General features: G+C 36.5%; 4 protein-coding genes across 25 annotated transcripts in view; 3 read left to right on the top strand and 1 right to left on the bottom strand.

Annotated features, from left to right (window-relative positions):
• Positions 1–220, top strand: part of LOC113816412 (uncharacterized) — a 6,099-nt gene extending 5,879 nt beyond the window's left edge. Inside the window, exon 3 of the mRNA XM_070134690.1 lies at positions 1–220. This exon is cut by the window's left edge and continues 488 nt beyond it. The gene's annotated coding sequence lies outside the window, so the exon portion shown is untranslated.
• Positions 221–4,826: 4,606 nt separating this feature from the next.
• Positions 4,827–13,277, top strand: LOC113816413 (HAUS augmin-like complex subunit 1). Of its 2 annotated transcripts, none has more exons than XM_027368488.2 (9): positions 4,827–4,947; positions 9,470–9,516; positions 10,068–10,242; positions 10,477–10,577; positions 11,047–11,121; positions 11,516–11,607; positions 11,997–12,120; positions 12,722–12,811; positions 13,004–13,277. In XM_027368488.2, the coding sequence occupies exons 2-9, from the start codon at positions 9,496–9,498 to the stop codon at positions 13,145–13,147; spliced, it is 822 nt and encodes a 273-aa protein (XP_027224289.2). In that variant the 5' UTR covers positions 4,827–4,947; positions 9,470–9,495; the 3' UTR covers positions 13,148–13,277. The 2 variants fall into 2 exon arrangements, with proteins under 2 accessions (XP_027224289.2, XP_069990790.1); XM_070134689.1 differs by lacking the exon at positions 4,827–4,947 and adding an exon at positions 8,226–8,862.
• Positions 7,570–8,452, top strand: LOC113816393 (uncharacterized). The gene is made up of 2 exons (XM_027368463.2): positions 7,570–8,206; positions 8,346–8,452. Exons 1-2 carry the CDS (start codon positions 7,570–7,572, stop codon positions 8,450–8,452), a joined length of 744 nt encoding a protein of 247 aa, XP_027224264.2.
• Positions 13,278–16,684: 3,407 nt separating the features above from the next.
• The window catches only part of SLO2 (slowpoke 2), a 585,082-nt gene continuing 581,766 nt past the window's right edge, over positions 16,685–20,000 (bottom strand). For all 21 annotated transcript variants that reach the window (XM_070134672.1, XM_070134684.1, XM_070134679.1 and 18 more), the window contains one exon: positions 16,685–19,147. Coding sequence is in view for 20 of the 21 variants with exons in the window: in XM_070134679.1 (XP_069990780.1) it covers positions 19,076–19,147 (72 nt within the window). In the remaining variant the exon portion in view is untranslated. The remainder of the gene's footprint in view (positions 19,148–20,000) is intronic.

The following is a 20,000-nucleotide window of genomic DNA, read 5'->3' as shown; positions in this document are numbered from 1 at the left end:
AATTCGTACAAATGCATTAAACAAGCAGTTCCAGCGGCTTCCCTGGAACGCCAACTTACTCTTCTTTTTAGCTACAGATGCGCTACACTCTCTTTCCCTTCTGCGTTTGTTTTTACTGCAGTAACTAATAGTAAAGGAATTAGGAAATTAACCACCATGTAACGATACAAAAATATAATGAGAAGAAAATGTAACAATCTTGAATAAAAACTAAACTTACGATGATGCCTTTCATTGCCGAAATCCTAGTTGTAGGAGGATTTCCCTGCAGGATTCTCTTAGAAACAAAAATTACATAAAAGATAAAACGTACTGTGAAGCTTTCGCGCAGAGAAAGAAGGTAGACACAACAAGTGAACGCCATTACACTTACGGAGATGACTCCGTTCGTCGCCAAATGTTTTTCTCACTTTGTGCAAGGGAAGAAAGCGAAAGCCCAGTTTTCGATTGCAAAACTGGCCGTGGCTTATGACGTCCTCAGTCAACCTTCCTCTGGGTTAAGGTGAGCGAATTTGCTTTCCAGTGGAGAGTGCTGAAGTTCAGCTAACCGTCCATGACTGAGGAAATACGAAGAAAGGGGAACGAGGTATTTACAGTGTGTGTGTGTGTATGTGCTGATCTACTTGAATCTATTTACGAGAGCTACCGCTGTCAGACTATAGAAATTTCGGTACCACAGGATATCAGTGTTAGTACACCCCACTATACGATTCTATTGCTCTGGCCCTCTGCACGTTGTGCAGAGGGCCAGAGAAAGAGCGCCAGGGAGGAGGTGCCACTGGCGAGCCGATCCAGGGGACGCCGGCAGCATGAGCCGCGAGCAGTAGACGCCTCGTTTGGGGGGAAAAATTGGGCGCATTTTTGTCGAGAACCGCAAGCAGGATTCCCTCGTCTTTCCGACTCCATCACCGAGTGCTAACAGCCAGCTTGTTGTTGGTGTAAACAACCAACCACGACGACGCGACGAGTCCGTCCCTTCACCGAGGTCAACGGGAGTCGCGGAGGAAGGCAGGGCGGGCGACGTTGGGCGAGGTTGCGGCGAACTGAGCTCCTCACCTTGGTTTGGTGCTAATGACGATGATGAAGCACAATGAAATGTTAAAAGTAATTCAAGTGACTTAGTCACACATCATGGAACACGAGTGTGAAAAATTCTTTCTAACATTAATACATAATTAACATTCTGCGAAGCGTAAAAGGTTATTAATAACAGACAAACAAATAAAATTCTTCGTGCATTCTAGAACAGTAATTTGTAATGATAAGATATGCTGCTGAAAAGAAGATAATGTTTGAAATGAATGATTCAGGGTGGACATAATAATATAAATAAATAAATAAACGCTCTTTAAACATTTCCGGGATGGCCATGAAACACTTAAAAGAAGACCGTGTTTATCTTCCAGAGGATGATCTAGCCTGTCTGATACATCCCAGCCTCAAATGAAAGCCTAAACTGCCCAGACTATTCGCAGCTTCAACGTCTGAGACACTGACGTCATTAACATCCCAGAAAAATCTCACTGTGCACTCTTAGCATAAAACAGAAAACGTTCATGTTCACATCTACAACTCACCAGGACTCCCAGTCTTGGCCAAAGTTGCCATAGGCGAAGGGAAAAGGAGGCAAGGGGGCGGGACCCAACTCCTTCCCCGACACCTCAACTTTCGAGCACATTCTCTGTAAACAAACAAACTGCACTTCCTTAATTACTCAATTGTTGAGAACACTGACCTCTGCAACTGAGACGGCAGCTACAACTGGGTCTGGTGTTCAAGAAGAAATAAACATTATGTCAAGTATTATCTGAATAAAAATGTCTGAGATTTTGCTGCAGAAATTAATGTTTATCTCCTTAAAACCTGCTAAAATAAAAGAGCTTCCGGGGGCTTCGGTCTCTGGCCCCAAGTACCCCTGGCTATTTTTTGGGGAACCTATCCCCCCCCCCAGTTCAGAATACCCTCCTGCGCCTATGGTTACGGAATTAAAAGTTTCTTACCTAAAATATATAGACGGAATCCATCCCCTCATGGAAACCTACCTTTCCTGAGAGCCTTCGTGTTCTCAACAGACACGCTGCATTTAGTTAAGAAAACACGGTGTCTGGAAATGGCCTTCACCAAGATTCCAGCCTCAGGACAGGTTGGAAAATAAACAAAGTAAGATATCTGACCGAGAAGTTTTTTCAAAAATAGGTCAAGATTTTCAAGACATCTTGAAATATCTTGCTGTCCAAAGGGGACCTTTTGATGGACATGAGAACATCAGAATTCCACAGGAAATATATACACACGTAGATGCACACATACATATACAAATGCAGACACACACACACAAATATATATATATATATATATATATATATATATATATATATATATATATATATATATATATATATATATATATATATATATATATATGGCCCTCAGCCACCCGAGTCCCTTGTCCCAGACGAAGGTGAAATGAATGACGAAGGTGATAAAGATGAGGAAAAGATGGAGGCAGCATCCTCGGACGAAGAAAATAAGCTGTCGGATGATGAGAAACAGACAGTTGAAGAAATGCATCATCGTCTCAATTTAACCCTTAGTTTTTCCAGCGTGTAATTATAAGTAAAAGAATACAAAACGGCATATCAAACCATAATAGACCATAATAATAATAGACCATAATATATAATAAACCATGTGTGCAGCAAAAACATTTCATATGTATAACTGATTAATTAACATGGAGTGCCAATATTTTGCCATGAATCCATCCAAGTTTTAAGTTGTGATTATCTGCGTACAGTCAATAATCATCGTTAGTACCACAGTTCAGTATGAAATCCATTACATTTTATGTTTTTATGTACCATTCTAGTGTGTTTTCATATAGTTTTTGTATTAAATAACATTTGTTTATTTCCATTTCGTTATTAGTTATTACTGCCACACAGGCATGTCAAATGATACTTTACAATTGGGGGTCACTACCCGATTTAAAGTGTTCTTAAGTTGTCATATTCAGCATGGAGACACTTAAGAAAGGCTTGGATGCTGCCAGGATGTCTCGGGGAACATATCTTGCAAGTTCTATTGATGTATTCCGCATGATAATTGAAACCTTTGGTTGGGTCAACGAGTGCACTTTGACCTGTCCGTCGTTCTTAAGTGGATTTGTCCAAAATTTTGACACTTAAGAATGATTGGTTCTTATTATGTGTTGGTAGAGGAACATTTTGGTGTAGGTTTCATGGATGTACTCGACCATGCTGATAAAACTTTAAAGCCAGTGGGAGTAAAAAGGGTACCCATTTTTTTTTTTTTTTTTAAATAACGGTACCCGAGAATGGGTGATTAAACAAGTGATCCTTATTCCTCCCATTAAAATCTACATTTGAAGTCCAATCTTGACCCAGTACTCCAAATAGTAAGGGAGTAGCAGTCATTTTAAAGGTACCGGAAGACGAATTTGGGCGGGTCACTACCTTTGACCTCTTCTTAAGTGGCTTTTTCCACAAAACCGACACTTAAGAATTACCAATATGATATCAGCATGCCATAAAGTATATTCTGTAAAGGTTTCACTGATGTACTCAACATGCTGATTAAAAGTGGTAATTAGCATTAATCAGGTCGTTCTTAAGTGGCCAAACCCACAGCGTGTTCACTTAAGAATGGCCGTTTAGGGATCCATGGCCCCTTAGGTGTTCAACCTTTTGTACTCGACATGCTGATTAAATCTCTCTGGGCTCTCTGACTATATATATGTATATGTATATGTATATATATATATATATATATTATATATATGTATATATATATATATATATATATATATATATATATATTTATACATACATACATACATACATACATACATATATATATATATATATATATATATATATATATATATATATATATATATATATATATGTATATATATATACACACACTTATATATATATATATATATATATATATATATATATATATATATATATATATACATATATATATATATACATACATACATATATACATATATATATATATATATATATGTATATATATATGTATATGTATATATATATATATATATATATATATATATATATATATATATATATATATATATATATATATATATATTGCCAATGTGTATGTTTGTATGTATATTTGCGCATGTGTTAACACAGCAAAGAGACACAAACAGAATGGGACGTAATGATATACATTTGCAAAAACATCAACAAAAAACGCACATTTATGATCTGCCATAAAACAAAGTACAATGGATTTCCTTTCCCTTTCTAAAAATAGTACGAAAACGTCTTTTACTTTCACTTTTCTCTTTTAAGTCGCTTTACTTGTCTTTTGCTTTATAACTCTTAAGAACAATAATAGAAAATACAACTGATGATACAAGAGGGAATTAAAAAGAGTACAAAATGCATTAGTAGAAGTGAAATGTATTTGTTGCAGTTGAAGCTTAATGCACAATTGGAGAGAATAACGAACTAAATATAAAAAGAAATAACGTATACTATAGGTCATGGTACGAAAACGAGTATATAAGTAATATAGAGCAAGCAAAATAATTACATTCCTTTTTTTAAAATGAAATTCAGCTGCATAACTCGAAAATCCAATCAATGATATGTAAACGAAATTCCGATGTCTATGTTTTTTTCCATGGATATGTATCAAGTTCATAGAATCCCGAAGAAAAGATAATTGATAACCATTAACCCCGAATCAAAGACGTATATAGTCTATTTTTTTTTTTTTTGTAAAAGCAAAATGCGAATACGTTATAGCAACGGCGAGGAAATCAGTCAATCACGGATCGTTAGTTCAAGCGACCGCCACAACGACAACACCCGCGGAGGGTTTGAGTTTTCCTAAACTTTTCTTCTCTTTCCTGAGACGATTGCAAAAGAATTGTTTGATCCGGTGAGTGTGAATTGCTCTCGAGCATTCAGAGAATTTGATTTTGGTGTCGTAGAGGTGGAATAATAGTCACGATTTTCATTTTCAACAGATTGGATTTGTCGTATTTTTGAAAATGTTTGGTAATTTTTTCAGTTTCACACAGCCCTTCTCTCACATACCTCGTAGCTTTGTTATTATCAGGTAAAACCATAGAAGAAAAGTTTCTTATTTTCGTTTATTACGTCCAATAAAAGTAAAATTTTACTTGTAACTGACGGCTGTATGGAACTAAAACTATACCAATGTTTTTAAAAGCAATGGTAGACAGACAGTTGTAAGAAGCGTTGCATGCAGGCAGTTTAATGGGACTCACAAGAAGCCTATGTTTTCAACCTGGCTGCTTCCTTATTATTTTGCTTGAGTAGTGTTTTTGGAATATATTTTAATGCTAACAATGACACACCTTCGTTTCTTCCTCAAAATTCCAGCTTTAATGAATATAATGTAGTCCAATGATATTGTAAACAGTATTGGTATCAATGGATTCCTCTTGCACTCTACTACACAGATATAAAGAAATTATGCTGCAGAACCCTCCTCCAATACCCAAGTTCTTAGCCCCAATCCAGATCAGAAAGTTTGCAAACTACATGACTCATGACAAATACCTTTCTTAAAATCACACAACTAGAAGACAGTGTCCGGGTACATGATTTAACTTCCACAAATTTCAGATGTAAACTTTCTGGACCAGATGTTTTTCTTTGTATTCCCTTAAAGTCTTCATCATTATTATGTTTGAAATGGGTCATTTTTGTTGGGATTCATCTCGTCTTTACACAAGTGAACTGTGCCAAGTTCATGGCTACAGGAGTGCTGATATAATTTTTTGTGCTTGGCTGGCTACCCATGGCTGGCCTTTTTATTCGCATTTGAATAGCATCAGATGTGCCATTCTCCCATTTGGTGCAGCAGAGATCAAACATAAAAAGAATTGGTCAATATCCTCCCATAGGGGACTACTCCCCTGGACCACATATGTACAGTAGGATATAGTTTAGGATAGACAGTATCAGGTGCTCCGGTATGTTGGTCACAGTATAGTGACTTGTTCTGTGTATATTATTCATATCTTCTCCGCGACAATATTGGCTTCAATGAATTTCCACAATGCACCAACTGTATATTTCAGTTAATCTAGTTTGTGCATTGTTGTTTTTCTACCATTGTTATTGACAATTTTGTATGGTTTTAGTTTCACACAGTTGTATGGTATAAGGTAAACTTTGCCTGTAATGGATAGAATGAGGAAAATTAAGAGACTTTTTATATGTGGTATTTCCTTCACAAGTTGGTAATAAAAAAGTTGTGCAAGACAAAATGTATGGGTATACATTTACAGGAAAATGTATTGACATAGAAAAGACAGGGAAAAACTATACTCTCATATACATGAAATAATCCGCACAAGCATAGAATAAATATTAGAAATAAAGAAAATAGGTTGCGACTAATGCTGAACAGAGCTTATCAGCTGCCTGTGCATTACTATTGAGATTGAGATTGAGCAGAGAGTAAATCCATGCTGAATGAGTCTTGAAGCAGTTACTTTGAAAGAGAAATATGGCAATCAGGTGGGGTCTGGAGGAGAACCTCCGGATTGGGAAGATTTTTGTTTCATACAGTGATGGTTGTGGATTCGCAGGAGTGTCATGAGTAATGTCTCTTATCCATGGTACTACATTTTTTATATAGATATTTACATCTAAGATATTTACATCGAAGATATTTTACTAAGAGAAAGACAATTACTGGAGCTATAGTGTTTGTATTGCATATGCTGAACACAGGACAAAGAACTTAGATAAAGTAAGACAAGACCAAAGCTCAAAAATGGTGTGATTATGCCTTTGATGAATGATTTTATGAAGTATGTGAAATGTCACAATAAAGATGTAAGAATATGGGCTACAGTTCTCCCTCATTTCCATGTCTGCTCTGTTATGTTATTATCCTTTTAATTATCATATATTTTGTTTCTTTTTTTCAATTTAAGGTAATTTGTATAGTGATTTGTAGGCATGAAAAGGTAATTAGCTATATTATTGCAACTTTTTAAACTAACTCTTGGGAATCAACTTCAGCTGTATTATAAATGAATGTGGGAAGTGTGTGGTTTACATTTTGGAGCTGTTAAAAGTGGTATACTTCAGTTTTCAAGCGTGTTTTTAAGCACACTTAATTTTAAAAAAAGGAGGTTATGAATTAGAGGAAAAGTTTTTCTTGTAATCTGTACAGTGGCTTGAATGCATGGTGTGGTGTATGCAAGTCTTACTTGGCTAATGATATTAGACCACTGCATGTAGTGATATTCTCGCTGTACATATGGTGAAATACGATGTAAGTGGATTGGTAATATGTACTCTTCACAGATATTTAAAATGAAGTAAAAAAAAAAGAAAAAACAAAGTATTTAAAAAGAAAAAGGCTAGTTTCTCTGAAAAACATTAATGTATTTATGTGAAATTATGTGCTGGAAAGATTATGTAGTGTCTGGTGTCATGATGACAGAGCTCTCTCCATTTTTCTTACAGCCCAGAAATCTTGAGCTGCTGTTCCTTCTTTCTCTGTGATAACCCTAAGATGGATAATGAAGAGCGATCGCCTAGCACCACAGAGGATAAAGAAGAAATGCCTGCTATTGAATTACCAGATTCTACCAGCACCTCCAAGCCGGGGAGATATAAAATTGTTATCGTAGGGGACGGGGGCACAGGAAAATCCAGTTATGTGGCCAGGCTCAATTGCGAGGGGTTTCTGAAAGAGTATGTTGCCACACTTGGGGTAGAGAAAAGTGAGATACTTGTAGACACTTCGCATGGTGAGAGCACTATCGTTTTGTGGGATACTGCGGGTCAGGAGAAGCTGGGTCCTCTGCGGGATGGGTATTACAGTGGGGCTGATGCTGCCATTATATTTTTTGATGTCACATCGCGAGTAACATATAAGAATGTTCCCAGCTGGCACAAAGACATTAACAGGGTACAGCCTGACATCCCAGTGGTCTTGTGTGCAAACAAGATTGATGTCAAGGAAAGGAAAGTGAAGAGCAAGAGTATCACATACCCTTCCAAGCATAAGATTGGGTTTTATGAGATTAGTGTGAAAGAGAGATCCTGTTTGAAGAAACCATTAGAATATCTTTTGCAGCAGCTCACCAAAGAACCAGAACTTTTTGTTAAGGAATCATTAGATGCCAAGATATTTGGAGATATGAACTGTATACAACTTGGCAGTGTTTAGAATGAAAATATGTCTAGTTTGTTTTATCTTAGAAATGTTATTCACTGATGTATATGTATTTTAGATCAGTTGTGGTTGTAATCAGTTTCTTAACCGACAAAATGTCATGATTGCAGACTTGCTATTCTTGGACCGTTATGATGTTTTTGTAACTATTTTCATGAATCTGAAGGAGTTAAGTTTTGTAAAGAAGAGTATATCAGACTATTGGTGTTACTACTAAGTCTTATGGGAAACCATTTTGTTTTTAAAATTGTCTGTTCCACTACAGAAAAAAAACAAAACAAAACAATAAATTTCATACAGTAACTTTGTTTGCTTAGAACCCAATAGTCGCAACACAAAGGAAATGAATATGTTGCAGTATAAGAAAAGTCAAAGTATACCAAAACTAATGTTTGCAAAATAAATTCTTTATATACCACTACCTGCTTTGTTTGCATTACTTTTCCACGTGAATTCTGTATTACAACAGGATAATATTAACAAAAGCTTAACTCTAAAAATATTATGCTTCATGCATGCAGTGCGTTACTGCTAACTGATGAATATATACTTAATGTATGAATAATGATTTAACACTAGATGATTAAGTATGCAGGAATCTGATGTCGCATCTAAGAGGACATAAAGGTAATGTATTAGCTCTTGATGTACAGGTGTGGTTTATGGTTATGTTTCTTTAATGTTTATTTTGTTTATATATTTATCTTTTATTTCTAAGAAATTATTTCTATCTGTGAGAAGACCATGTAAGTGGTTTATATTAACATGTAATAGTTGTTAGATTGGTCCTTTTCTGAGCATGACATGTTCTTGTGGAATTTTGTTTACTTGTGGTTGCCATTTCCCTTCAGTAATTATTCAAGGATTAGATTGCAGGCAGGCAGGCAGGCTAGCAGACTGTTAGAATGAGAGGCAGGCAGACAAACAGGTAGGCCGGAAGGAAGGAAGGAAGGAAAGAAGGGAAATAGGCAGGCAGACAGATTATCAGACTAACAGGCAGGCAGGCAAGCAGGAAGGAATGAAGACCGGAAGGCTAACAGACTCATAGATTGACAGGCAGGCAGACAAGCAGGAAGTAAGGAATAAGGCAAGCAGACAAGCAGGAAGGAAGAAATAAGGCAGGCAGGCAGGCACAGAGAAAGCTCTTCACATGGAAGATAAATCCATTCTAGGTTGATTTTGATGAGGTATTTTCTTCCAATGTTTTATTGATGATAGTGTTTCTCTCTTTCAGATATTCCAAGTGTTGAACTGACAGGCATGGACATAAAACACAGAGAGGTGTGTGTTCTTTTTGTTTTTTTATTTTTTTTGTTTGTGTAAGGTGTTATCATCATCATTTACTATGTTGCTTTTCTGTAGTGTTGTTCTGTTTATTATTTTTATTGGTCATGATTTGGATTCTGATAATTTTTACATATATTTACTTTTATTATTGTTGATTATTGTATTTTTGCTTTTATCATAATAAGGAGTGTTACCATAGTTAAAGAGTTACAATAATAATGCTGTACTAATTGTATTCAAGTTATTTTGTTATTTTTCCTCAAACTAACAAATAGAGCTTTAAACATAGCTCCTTCTGAGGACTAATAGATTTATGTACTGCTGCAAACAAAGTTGAGTGTGATTTGTGCAGTATAATAGTATTCCTCAGTGCCAAATGCAAGGTCAGTCCAGTAATCTTTTCAAAAGTTATTGTCCCAAAGGTAACATTTTTCTGTAGTGCTAATTTTTTTCCCCCTTTGTAGACTCGCATAACCAGTCTCCATTATAGTAATGATAATGGAATAAGAAAGTTCTGTTTCTGTTCATACAAATGTTCTCCAAAGGTTTTGCAGTGGCTTCATGAGGTCTATGGAGAGGAACAGATCCCTGTGTATGAGAAGAATGAACGCAGCATCAACATCTTGCACCAACTCATGAAAGCAAGCAAACGTTCAGAGGACAATGCTAAAGTCCTGGCTGCTGATTACACTAAAAAAGCAGCTGAGTATAATGCCGAAGGTACTGTGTATGGGAGATTTAAAAATTTTTTTTTGTTATCATAGTTATTGTTATTAATATTATTATGATTGCTGTCATTATGATATCGATTGTTATTTTAGTTTTTATCATTATTGTTATTCTTGTGATTGGTGCATACTATTTATTGGATTGTGATTATTGCCAGAATCTTTTGATATACAGAGATAAGAGAAGTTTCCTATTCTAATTGTCCTTTCCTTTGAAATTTTCCAGCAATGCAGAAGAAAAATTGGTTGGATGCTCTGAAGTTCTCGCCCGATGATCTCTCCGAGGAAAGTCAGAAATCCGTTACTGCTTTGGCTAACACGGCACAGGTAATCAAGCAATCAGTCAGTCAGTCAGTTGTTTATTTATTTAGTTAGTCCATTAGCCATTCATTCAGTCAGTCAGTCTTAAGAAATAAAAAAACAGGAAAGTGAAGTAGTAGGTTTCACTGATGCTGTCATTGTAGCAGAAGGGATCAGTTATCCAGCTGATTTTAGTTATAGTAACAAAATTACTTCTTGTATTGTTGATAGACCTCCTATTTAGATGTTAGATTCTTTTCTGTGATATTGTTTTTTAATAATATGGAACTGAGGTTTATATCAATTGATTTCTGGTGAACAAGATGTTTACTATTTAAGATTTTGTTACCTTTATAACATAGTTTGTTCTTTGAATATCCTAAAAACGAAAGAAAAGAGATGAACTTCTAAGTAAATTGAAAGCTATTTTGGGCTTATGATTCTTTTGAAGTGTCCAGGTCCCGAGTTAGACCTCCTTTTCTTTCTCTGAACACAGGTGCTGGATGTCCAGTCACCCACAAGCACCAATATAGTGCTTGCCTTGAATCAGCTGGAAATGGATCACATGAAGGTAACTGATAAACCTTTCTTTTATTCCTAGGAAAAAAAAAAAAAAATAATGTTATAGAGTTGGATCTAAATGCAGTAATGGTCTTTCAAATGGAAAATGGGTTCATGAAAAATATTGGAACTAATCATATGGTAAAAGATATTGTTGTATCAATAGCATGTTGAAAAAATAGTCTTGGTATATACCGAGTCATATTGAAAAAATATATATTTGAGGACAGAATGAAAAGGAAATCCCAAGAAGCGAAAGGTTATTTATGTATATTGATATAGAATTCCTTCAGGAGTGGACTACGAGCTCTTGATAGGAACCACAAAAATCTGACTTGGGTATGTACAGTGGTGGAAAAATTTACCACACAATTCGTTATCATTTACAATTTTCATGATTCCAGGTTGTCAATGAATTAGAACAAGAAAAGGGAAGAAAAGCATGCCTGCTGGAAATGAGTCAGCAGTTATCCAGAAAACTGGAGGAAATAAAACGGTTGGTGATTGGCTCTTTGTCTCTGTAAAAATACTTGAGGCCTAATGGAGCTGTTTTTAAAGAAATTAAGGATAGTTTCCTTTGACCAATATTTGTTTGTTTTACTTGTTGATCTTACTTTTACAGTTAGTAGGTTTCATTAATAATATATTTTCAAACTGTTATTATTTATTAGTTATAAATAAATAACTATTTATTTGTCATCATTAACTTTATTGAGGTAACCAAAAGTAGATGTGTGGTTTATTTTCTATATTTAAGGATTAGACTCTGAGTAAGAATTATTTGGGATATATCTATATATTTTTACTTTGATGATTTATTTATGTATTTATAGCTCACTAATGGATTCAGTCTATTGTCTGTATTGTATTTATTATTTTATTCAGGATTTCCCAACAAGCTGAAGCAACGTGGACGCTTCAACAAGAAGAACTGTCCAGGGATGCGAAGAGGCAACAGTTCAGCAGAGAAAAGAGCAACAACTATGCTGCTGACATCACCCATTATGAGGTGTGTGTTACTCTTATTCTATTGTGGTTTGCGAAAATTCATGATCTAAGACTAAAATTTATGTATGGTAAAAAATTGGGATATGATACATATATGTAATGAGATACAACCTTCAGCATATGTTTTGAAACTGGATTGAGCGACCCAGTGGATCTGGGTGCCTCACTGGTTGCATTCAGGCAAACTCTCTTCCTGGGTGTATGGCTTGAGGGCCCAGCCCACATGAGCATGTGTACAGTGTAAAAACTCCTTGCCTCCTCCATGCAATGTTGTATTTTTCTGAGTATGCAAGATTATATTTGTGTTTTGATATGCTGTATCAAGATGGTAATAGACTGCTTTCCTTGCATAGACTGGAATACATCCTGCATCACCTCTATGGTGGGAAGGAATAAAATCTTGAGCATGGAAATGGTATCCTCCCTGGAGGCAGTACTCTTCCAGTCATGGCTAACAGATGGTATATTCCACACATGTTTACCAGTGGAAATAATGCAAGAGCTTTGTGAACAAAAGTCAGTCCTGCAGCTATGGGGGCATTTTCACATCACCTGGTCCTCAGCCAATTTTTTCATAACCTATTTGATTTTACTTTTTGCAGGCGAAGTTGAGGCAGGTTGGATTGAGTAAGGAGATAACTCACAGCCACTTGTGTGCAAAGTGGGCAGACCTGCAAGCTCTAGAGAAACAGGTCAGTCAACATTCCTGCTTGTGCAATGCAAATGTGTTAAATGGATAGAGATCTATAGAAATGAGCAAATTCTTTTTCCAAATGCTCTCACAGAGTTCTCGTATTTAAAAAACATACTACCTGCCTACCTTTAATTTATTTTACCTTCATTAAAATAAATCTGTAATTAACCATCACATAATATCTTTTAAGGTGAAAGAGCTAGAGCAACAACTACAGAACTACACCCTCCCTCCGGATATGGCCTTAGCGGAAGTCAAAGTCCAGGAAGCACGTCAAGAGTTGGCCTCGATTATGGATGGTCTGGCTATTACATGTAAAACAAGCATGTCCTAGTGTTCATTTTGCATGCTCAACTGTTTTTATTCCACTCTATAAATTTTTATTCCACTCTTCTGCTCTCTTCATATATAAATTGGTATCTTTTGTATGTATGTAATAATAAATTGATAATTGATAAAACATTTTTTTTATTACAGTTTTCTTTATCTACTACCCCCTCCCTTATTACTACTCTGCAGACTTGTTGCCCACTTATTGTCCTTTTATGGTGTGGCTCCCCTCTTGGAAGCTGCTTGCTTCCGCCCATAGAAGTGAAAACTGTGGACACCTATGACAGCTAAAGGTGCTGATATGTACCATGCGGCCTTAAAGGTTATTGTTTTCATATATATATTTAACCATGATGGACTGCAACTACAACCTTGCCTGTCCAGATAAAGACATACATGTTGAGTAATTACCAGCCCATAGCACTGACTTCTGTGATTCTGAATGTCCTGAAATGTGTGCTACTGAACATATGTAGTGCATACATGAATGTCTCAACACCAGTTAGCATATAAGAGTGAATTAGGTTGTGAAATGACTGTATATAATCTCACTTCATATTTCAGTATAACCGTAAGAATGCGCCATTTATGCCAGTTTCATGGGCATGAGCAAAGCATTTGACTATGCCTGCCATGAAGAATTATTAACTGAATTTGTAATATATTTAGTGTTCCTGAAACAAACCAAGTTTGTGACCTTTAAACCTTGTAAACAAGCACATACTTGAGATGCCTTCACTCTTGATTGGTCAAGAAATATGAACTGCATTTTCCCCCCTTTCTTTTTAATGGGTAGGGTCCTCCAAAAACTCCAGGAGGACAAAGCTGAGGCCATTCTCATAGTGCCAGTGTGGACTTCTTGGCCATACTTCCCAAGATTTTGACGATGTTAACCGGATTTTAATGATGTTAACAGATCAACCAATGAAACAGCCACACATTGCAGTTTATCATCCGAAAGACAAAATATTGATGCATCCAATACGGAATGCTTTAAAACAGTTTGTTTTCTGATCAGCAATTTCATCTTTTGCTATTATAGGGGGATCTCCAGCAGGTCAACATCCACTTATAAATTTAGGAAGGGATACATGGAATCCTGACTTGTTTTATCTTTTCTACAAAAGTTAAACAATTAAAATATGGAAATATTGGGGAAAAACTATTAGTATTGATGCTCCTACAGTCTGGTAAAAGAGGCCAGACAATTCTTAAATTTGATTTAAATTATTCTGAATAAGGATGAGGTGATCTTTAAAAATACAGAACTGCTTAAGACCGCAAGGTTAAGGAATCATTTGATCCAAATAGAATTTAAAAAAATATAAAGACCAAAATCTTTTGTTGTACATCTGTTAAATTTATGCATAAAAAAATGTAAGAAAAAGTAATATAATGTTTATTTCTTTTAAGACGTATAACCCGGCCAATAGATCAACATTGTTTAGATGAACCCTGGATACCTTAGAGAAATCTGGAATTAATGTAGATAGATACAAGGCTGCTGTCACAAGGCATGCCTCAATAAATGTTGCCCAGAGGAGAATGCCAGACAATGAAGTGATGAAGTTTGTTGGTTGGACAAGGTATTCTACCACTGCTTAAGCGTACCATGGAGTCTATTGTTTTCATATATATATTTAACCATGAATGACGGTCACCACAGGATGCAGTGCATGCTCTACCCCCAAAGACATAACAGGTTTATAAGAAACCCATTGTTTTCAGTGAGTGTAACTTCTGTGTTCGATTAGTGTGTATTAATTGGGCATCTTGTTGGGTTTTCTATAAACATACTTTGGTATTGTCAGAAAAGATGGAATGAAGGGGAACAATTGGAGAATTTTACACATCTCTGGTGACAGAAATATTAGAATTGTCCCAGCGTTCCACTTGGTTATCTATACTAAAGTGTCCTTCTCAGATTATTCTTTTTTAAGAAAAAGTTGTAAATTTATTTTCTTTGTTCCCATTTGTGGGCAAGAAACAATTCTATTCTTAGAAATTTCAGCAAATATGACGACACCAATGTCTATCTTTATATGAATATATGTGTATATATATATATATATATGTGTGTGTGTGTGTGTGTGTGTGTGTGTGTGTGTGTGTGTGTGTGTGTGTGTGTGTGTGTGTGTGTGTGTGTGTGTGTGTGTGTGTGTGTGCGCGTGTGCGTGTGCGTGTGCGTGTGCGTGTGCGTGCGCGTGCGTGCGCGTGCGCGTGCGCGTCTATTTATATATATAAATAAATACATAAATATATATATATATATTGTACATATGTATATGTATATATATAATGTGTTTAAATGCAAGATAATAGTTATTATTTTAAAAATGTATAGTTTGTATTTGAAGTATACTAAAGGATGCTTAATGTAAAGGAGTCTGTAACTGGCGCATCACTTCGTCGCTTTGTCTCTTGGCGGCGCCAGGGAGTGTTGGGACGCCTCTCCACAGTCCCTTTGATGGGAAGTTGTGACACTAAATGAAATTGACATCTGCCAAGAATCCGATTCATGGAAAGTATGGTCTTTGTTCTTTGTCTAGAAGTAAGTTTTGTTAGCTTGAGGATTTTATTGCATATGGATTATTATAACTTTATCCAGCAGAGATGAAAGTGTCGTGTGACGGCATTTTCTTGTTTTGCATTGTTGGTATTTGCAAGGCATGTAATTGTATACTTTACTTAGGATATCTGACCTGCACTTCTTTTATATATGGGGATGAGTACATGATTTAGTACCTCGGCATGTCACCAGTAATCACGCAGAGATGGCATTACTCGTTTGTGAGTTGAAAGTACGTACAGTTTATGAAATTGTATTGTATTGTATTTCTATGGAACCACGAATTGGGATTTATTTACCCTATTTGACTATTCCCAAGTATCAATTGTATTACATTTCTTGGGAATATTTAACTGATCTGTAAGGATTTTGTTGCTCTAGTTATTTTCTCTCTGAATTTAGATAGTGACATAATCATCTGATATTGTTCATGGAAACGTCTGATTTTTTTTATACCCAGATAAAAAATAGTATCTTTATTTCTTTTGTCATTTGCTAGGCATGTAATATTTATAAAACCTTATATGCATGTTGAACCTTATCAGCAATGAAGTTTTTTTTTTTTTTTTTAACAACTGCATCGTGTTTTTGGTGAATCAGAAAATTAAAGCAAGAAATGGACGCCTGTGGCTGTCACAGTGGAAAAATATGTAGTGAGCTTGTAGTTCTTTCTACGAGAACAGACAGAGGATAGGCAAAGTGACCTATTTCATCCCCTTTTCGCCCTTATTGCAGGCGGCTAATGTAAACTGGCAGGTCAGAGGGTCGCCAGTGCCACCAAGGCAGGCACTGAGCATAAGCCAAGTCAGTGTTCACTGTGATCACTTTATTCATAACTGTGATTCCATTATCATCATTTTATCATCTGTCTCATCAGTGGCGTTGTCATCACCATTGATATGGGTAGTAGCAGTAGCATTTCCAAATACACATTTTTCATACTTAGGTCTTCATGTTAATAAAACACTCATGTCTCAAGTTTTCCTATACTTACAGATATAATTGATTTCAGATCAGTAATGAATATGAGCAAGATGGAGTGGTAGACTTTTTCACTACTTTGCCTACAGTATACAAGCCAGAATATAAGAAGAGGAAATATGGAAAAGAGATAAACAAGGAAACAAGCAATACTGTAAGTTGTCACATGAGAAAATGAAAATATTGATGCGGTCAGCTGTCATCTTCTTAGATACTTATTTACAAAGCAGTAATGCAGTAAAAATGATACTCTGTTCAGGAGTGAGACTGCTGGGATGTCCTGTCCCACCTCACGATAAAAAAGACAGAAAAAATAGGAGGAAAAATCATGTAGAGTTAATTTTATGAAGATTCTGTACATACAATCAGACATGAGAGCCTAGAGGAACAGTTAACAAGGTAATTCCAAGCTTAAAAAATGCTTCAGTAATTCAAAAATATTTTTTTCAATTGTTATATTCATATAGACACAATCACATTACAGTCAAAGGACTGAACTAATAAGAAAGTATGCCATTTCTTTCAATTATGTAAATCAGTTTACATTTTTTATATAAAAAATAAAAAGTATCTAATATACTTTATTTCACATATACCGGCATCTGTATAAAGCAACTGCCACATTTTCACAATGTAACTATATACTTTGAGTTCCGTAACACCAAAGACGAAACCTTTTTCTTGTTTTTGACCAAGTACACCATTAGCCAAATATTGTTTCATATTCTGCAACGAACCGTAAACAATATTCGTTTTGGCTCGAAAAGAGGAAGAAAAACAAACCGAAAAAATACGTACAATGAGCATGGTATGAAAACAAACCCTTAATTCGTCTTAGGAGTGTAATTTTTCTCGTCAAAAGGTAGAGGGCAGCCTCTGACTGTACAGAATGTCGAGCATTCACCTTAACGCTAAAATGTGCTATGCTTTAACCATAAACTCTATATATATTAATAAAATAAAGATTATACAGGATTATGCTCAGCTTATCAATCTGGTACATGCACATTATGAGTCGGGCAAGATAATATATCACAACCTCACATTATCTGCACAAATATACATGGACTTTGGTACAATATTCTGAGATAGGATTGGCTTACAACTATCACTGATTATTCATATGGTCGAAAACTAGTTAAGTACAAAGCCTATTACGATGATACATGGTATTTAACATTCAATTTTGGTTCTAAAGGAAGGGCTGTGTGGGAATTCTGATAAAACCAATTGGAAAAACGCCTGAAAGGACTGATTTATTATTTATTTTTCCATCACTACATGATATAGTTTCAGTAATGCTGCATGTAACACAATAAGGCATTATATCAATAATAGCTGCTAACTTATTTTGTAAGTTATATTCATAAACTCAGAGTGAGGATGAGAGTAATCTGATTGTTATGAACTCAAATGCCACGCGGGGACCGAAGCCCCTCTCAGGCCGTGACTGAAATAGCTCGTCTGAAATGTCAACAAGTGTGCTCAAGTGGACCTGAAACAAGTTCCCAAAGAATCCAACGATAAATAAAGCGGGGTAAAGGAAAGGTACAGCCTGATAAACATACCAGTTAAATATTCAGGTCATGTTCTAATTCCGGAAGGAAAACATAGTTGAGCTAATATAACACACTGGGTCTTTTTTCGCTATGCATATTGTTTGCTATATTCTCAGAAAATTGAATTTCACTAATCATTTTGATCATATCATATAGAAGCAGATGTCTTCCAGTCTTTCATTTTCCTTTTCCAGAAAACAACAACTTGGGTTCATTATATGAGCCACAGAGTTTCAAAGCACCATACACGATAGGCTCACAATGAAATAAGGAGCTTTGTGGCCTATCTCGATGTAGGGCACAATAACCCCTTCACAGAAGGTAAAGTCTGTCGTGTTGGCAATCATATATATCCTTACACTCAAATTCTAAAGTCATTTGTGTTTCAAGGACTTAAACCTAAACAAAAATAATATCTGAATCCGCACTTTTCTTCACGTCACTTCCATTCACTCACACAAGCAAAGCGATTTGTAATATGCGTAATTCACTAAAAAACTGACCTCGCCCTACGTTTGTACCCAATGCCCCAAAACCTTGGCTATTGTCAAAGAGAAATGCAATCGGAACAAAGCACTTAGAACATCACCGGAGGCATTTTAGATTTTCTAAATAGAAAACAAGTGAGGGCCATCGCGACCCTTTCTATTTCCTCGGCCTCCCTCCGTCACTGCGCATGCGGCCAGGATAGCGGGCCGAGAGACGAGCGCCGCGCAGGGCGGGAGGCCGCCGGCTGTCAGAGTCTCTGCGTGCGGCTGGGCGAGTAGCCGCGCACTCCGCCCATGTGGAACCATACACGCGCCGGTCGAGGCGATGGCGGTGGTCAGACAATGGTGCCCTGGAGCTGGATAGAAGGAACGGAGGCTTCGGACCCGCACTCCTCAGGCGGAGTGACCTGCGGCGCAAGGAACAAGATGGCATTAAACACTGGAAGCGAATTTTCATACCTGGGGCTGTTGCACAACTGTTTATTATGCAAGTCTGTATGTACATATCACCCACCACACACACACACATACGCACACGCATGCATATAAACAATGCACACGTGCTTATTTACATGTACCATATATATACATAAGGAAAGATAAATGGAGACTTGTGGGTTGCCACGGCAGATCCACCTTAAACTCTGTAAGGATAAGACAAGATAGCTGTCCCTAAACACATCCCATACACTAGTAAAGGATTTGCCAAGAAGGAAGCGAGTTTTTCTACCCACACTGCGGCAAATGTTTCCCTGAGATCTGCCATGGTTATGGATATATTTTTCAAAACCATGCCAAAGATAGTCATTGAACTTCCCCTTGGATTTGCCAGAAGGGAAGAACAATTCGCACGACAGCCAATAACCAGATACAGGTCATGACGGTGCTCTTCAACCATCTGGTGGCGCCCACCCCGAGTGGTGGGTTGATGAAGGCCGCCCGCCCTGCGCTGGGATCTCGGGTATTTTTATTGACTAGCGACTAAGAGAAACATGTGTTGGGATCTCAAGCACGTCTCATGCCTAAGTATTAAGTATGAAAAAACAACAACAGTGGCGCCGTCCTCTGAGGGTTCCACTGGTATTATATACATTTATGTATAATTTTAATTAATCTGGAGATAAGACTTCAAAGCTATAATTTCATCCTACCAAGTGGCCATATCTCTTCCACCTCTCATTAAACCGCGTCCACTTGAAGGTGGTCGTTCCATCCAGGTTGAAGAGCACTGAGTTCTGTAACAAGCTAGTTTTAATCATA

This window comes from Penaeus vannamei, chromosome 20 (genome assembly GCF_042767895.1).
Source record: "Penaeus vannamei isolate JL-2024 chromosome 20, ASM4276789v1, whole genome shotgun sequence".
NCBI lineage: Eukaryota > Metazoa > Arthropoda > Malacostraca > Decapoda > Penaeidae > Penaeus > Penaeus vannamei.
This window is presented reverse-complemented; position numbering and strand designations above follow the sequence as displayed.

Excerpts from the sequence above, each read along its gene's own strand:
- LOC113816393 (XM_027368463.2), top strand. The coding sequence starts at position 7,570 with ATGGATAATGAAGAGCGATCGCCTAGCACCACAGAGGATAAAGAAGAA. Across the intron at positions 8,207-8,345 it reads GATATTTGGAGATATGAACT|ACTTGCTATTCTTGGACCGT; the intron begins GTATACAACTTG and ends TCATGATTGCAG.
- LOC113816413 (XM_070134689.1), top strand. The coding sequence starts at position 8,838 with ATGTCGCATCTAAGAGGACATAAAG. Across the intron at positions 11,122-11,515 it reads TGGAAATGGATCACATGAAG|GTTGTCAATGAATTAGAACA; the intron begins GTAACTGATAAA and ends TCATGATTCCAG. Across the intron at positions 11,608-11,996 it reads AAACTGGAGGAAATAAAACG|GATTTCCCAACAAGCTGAAG; the intron begins GTTGGTGATTGG and ends TATTTTATTCAG.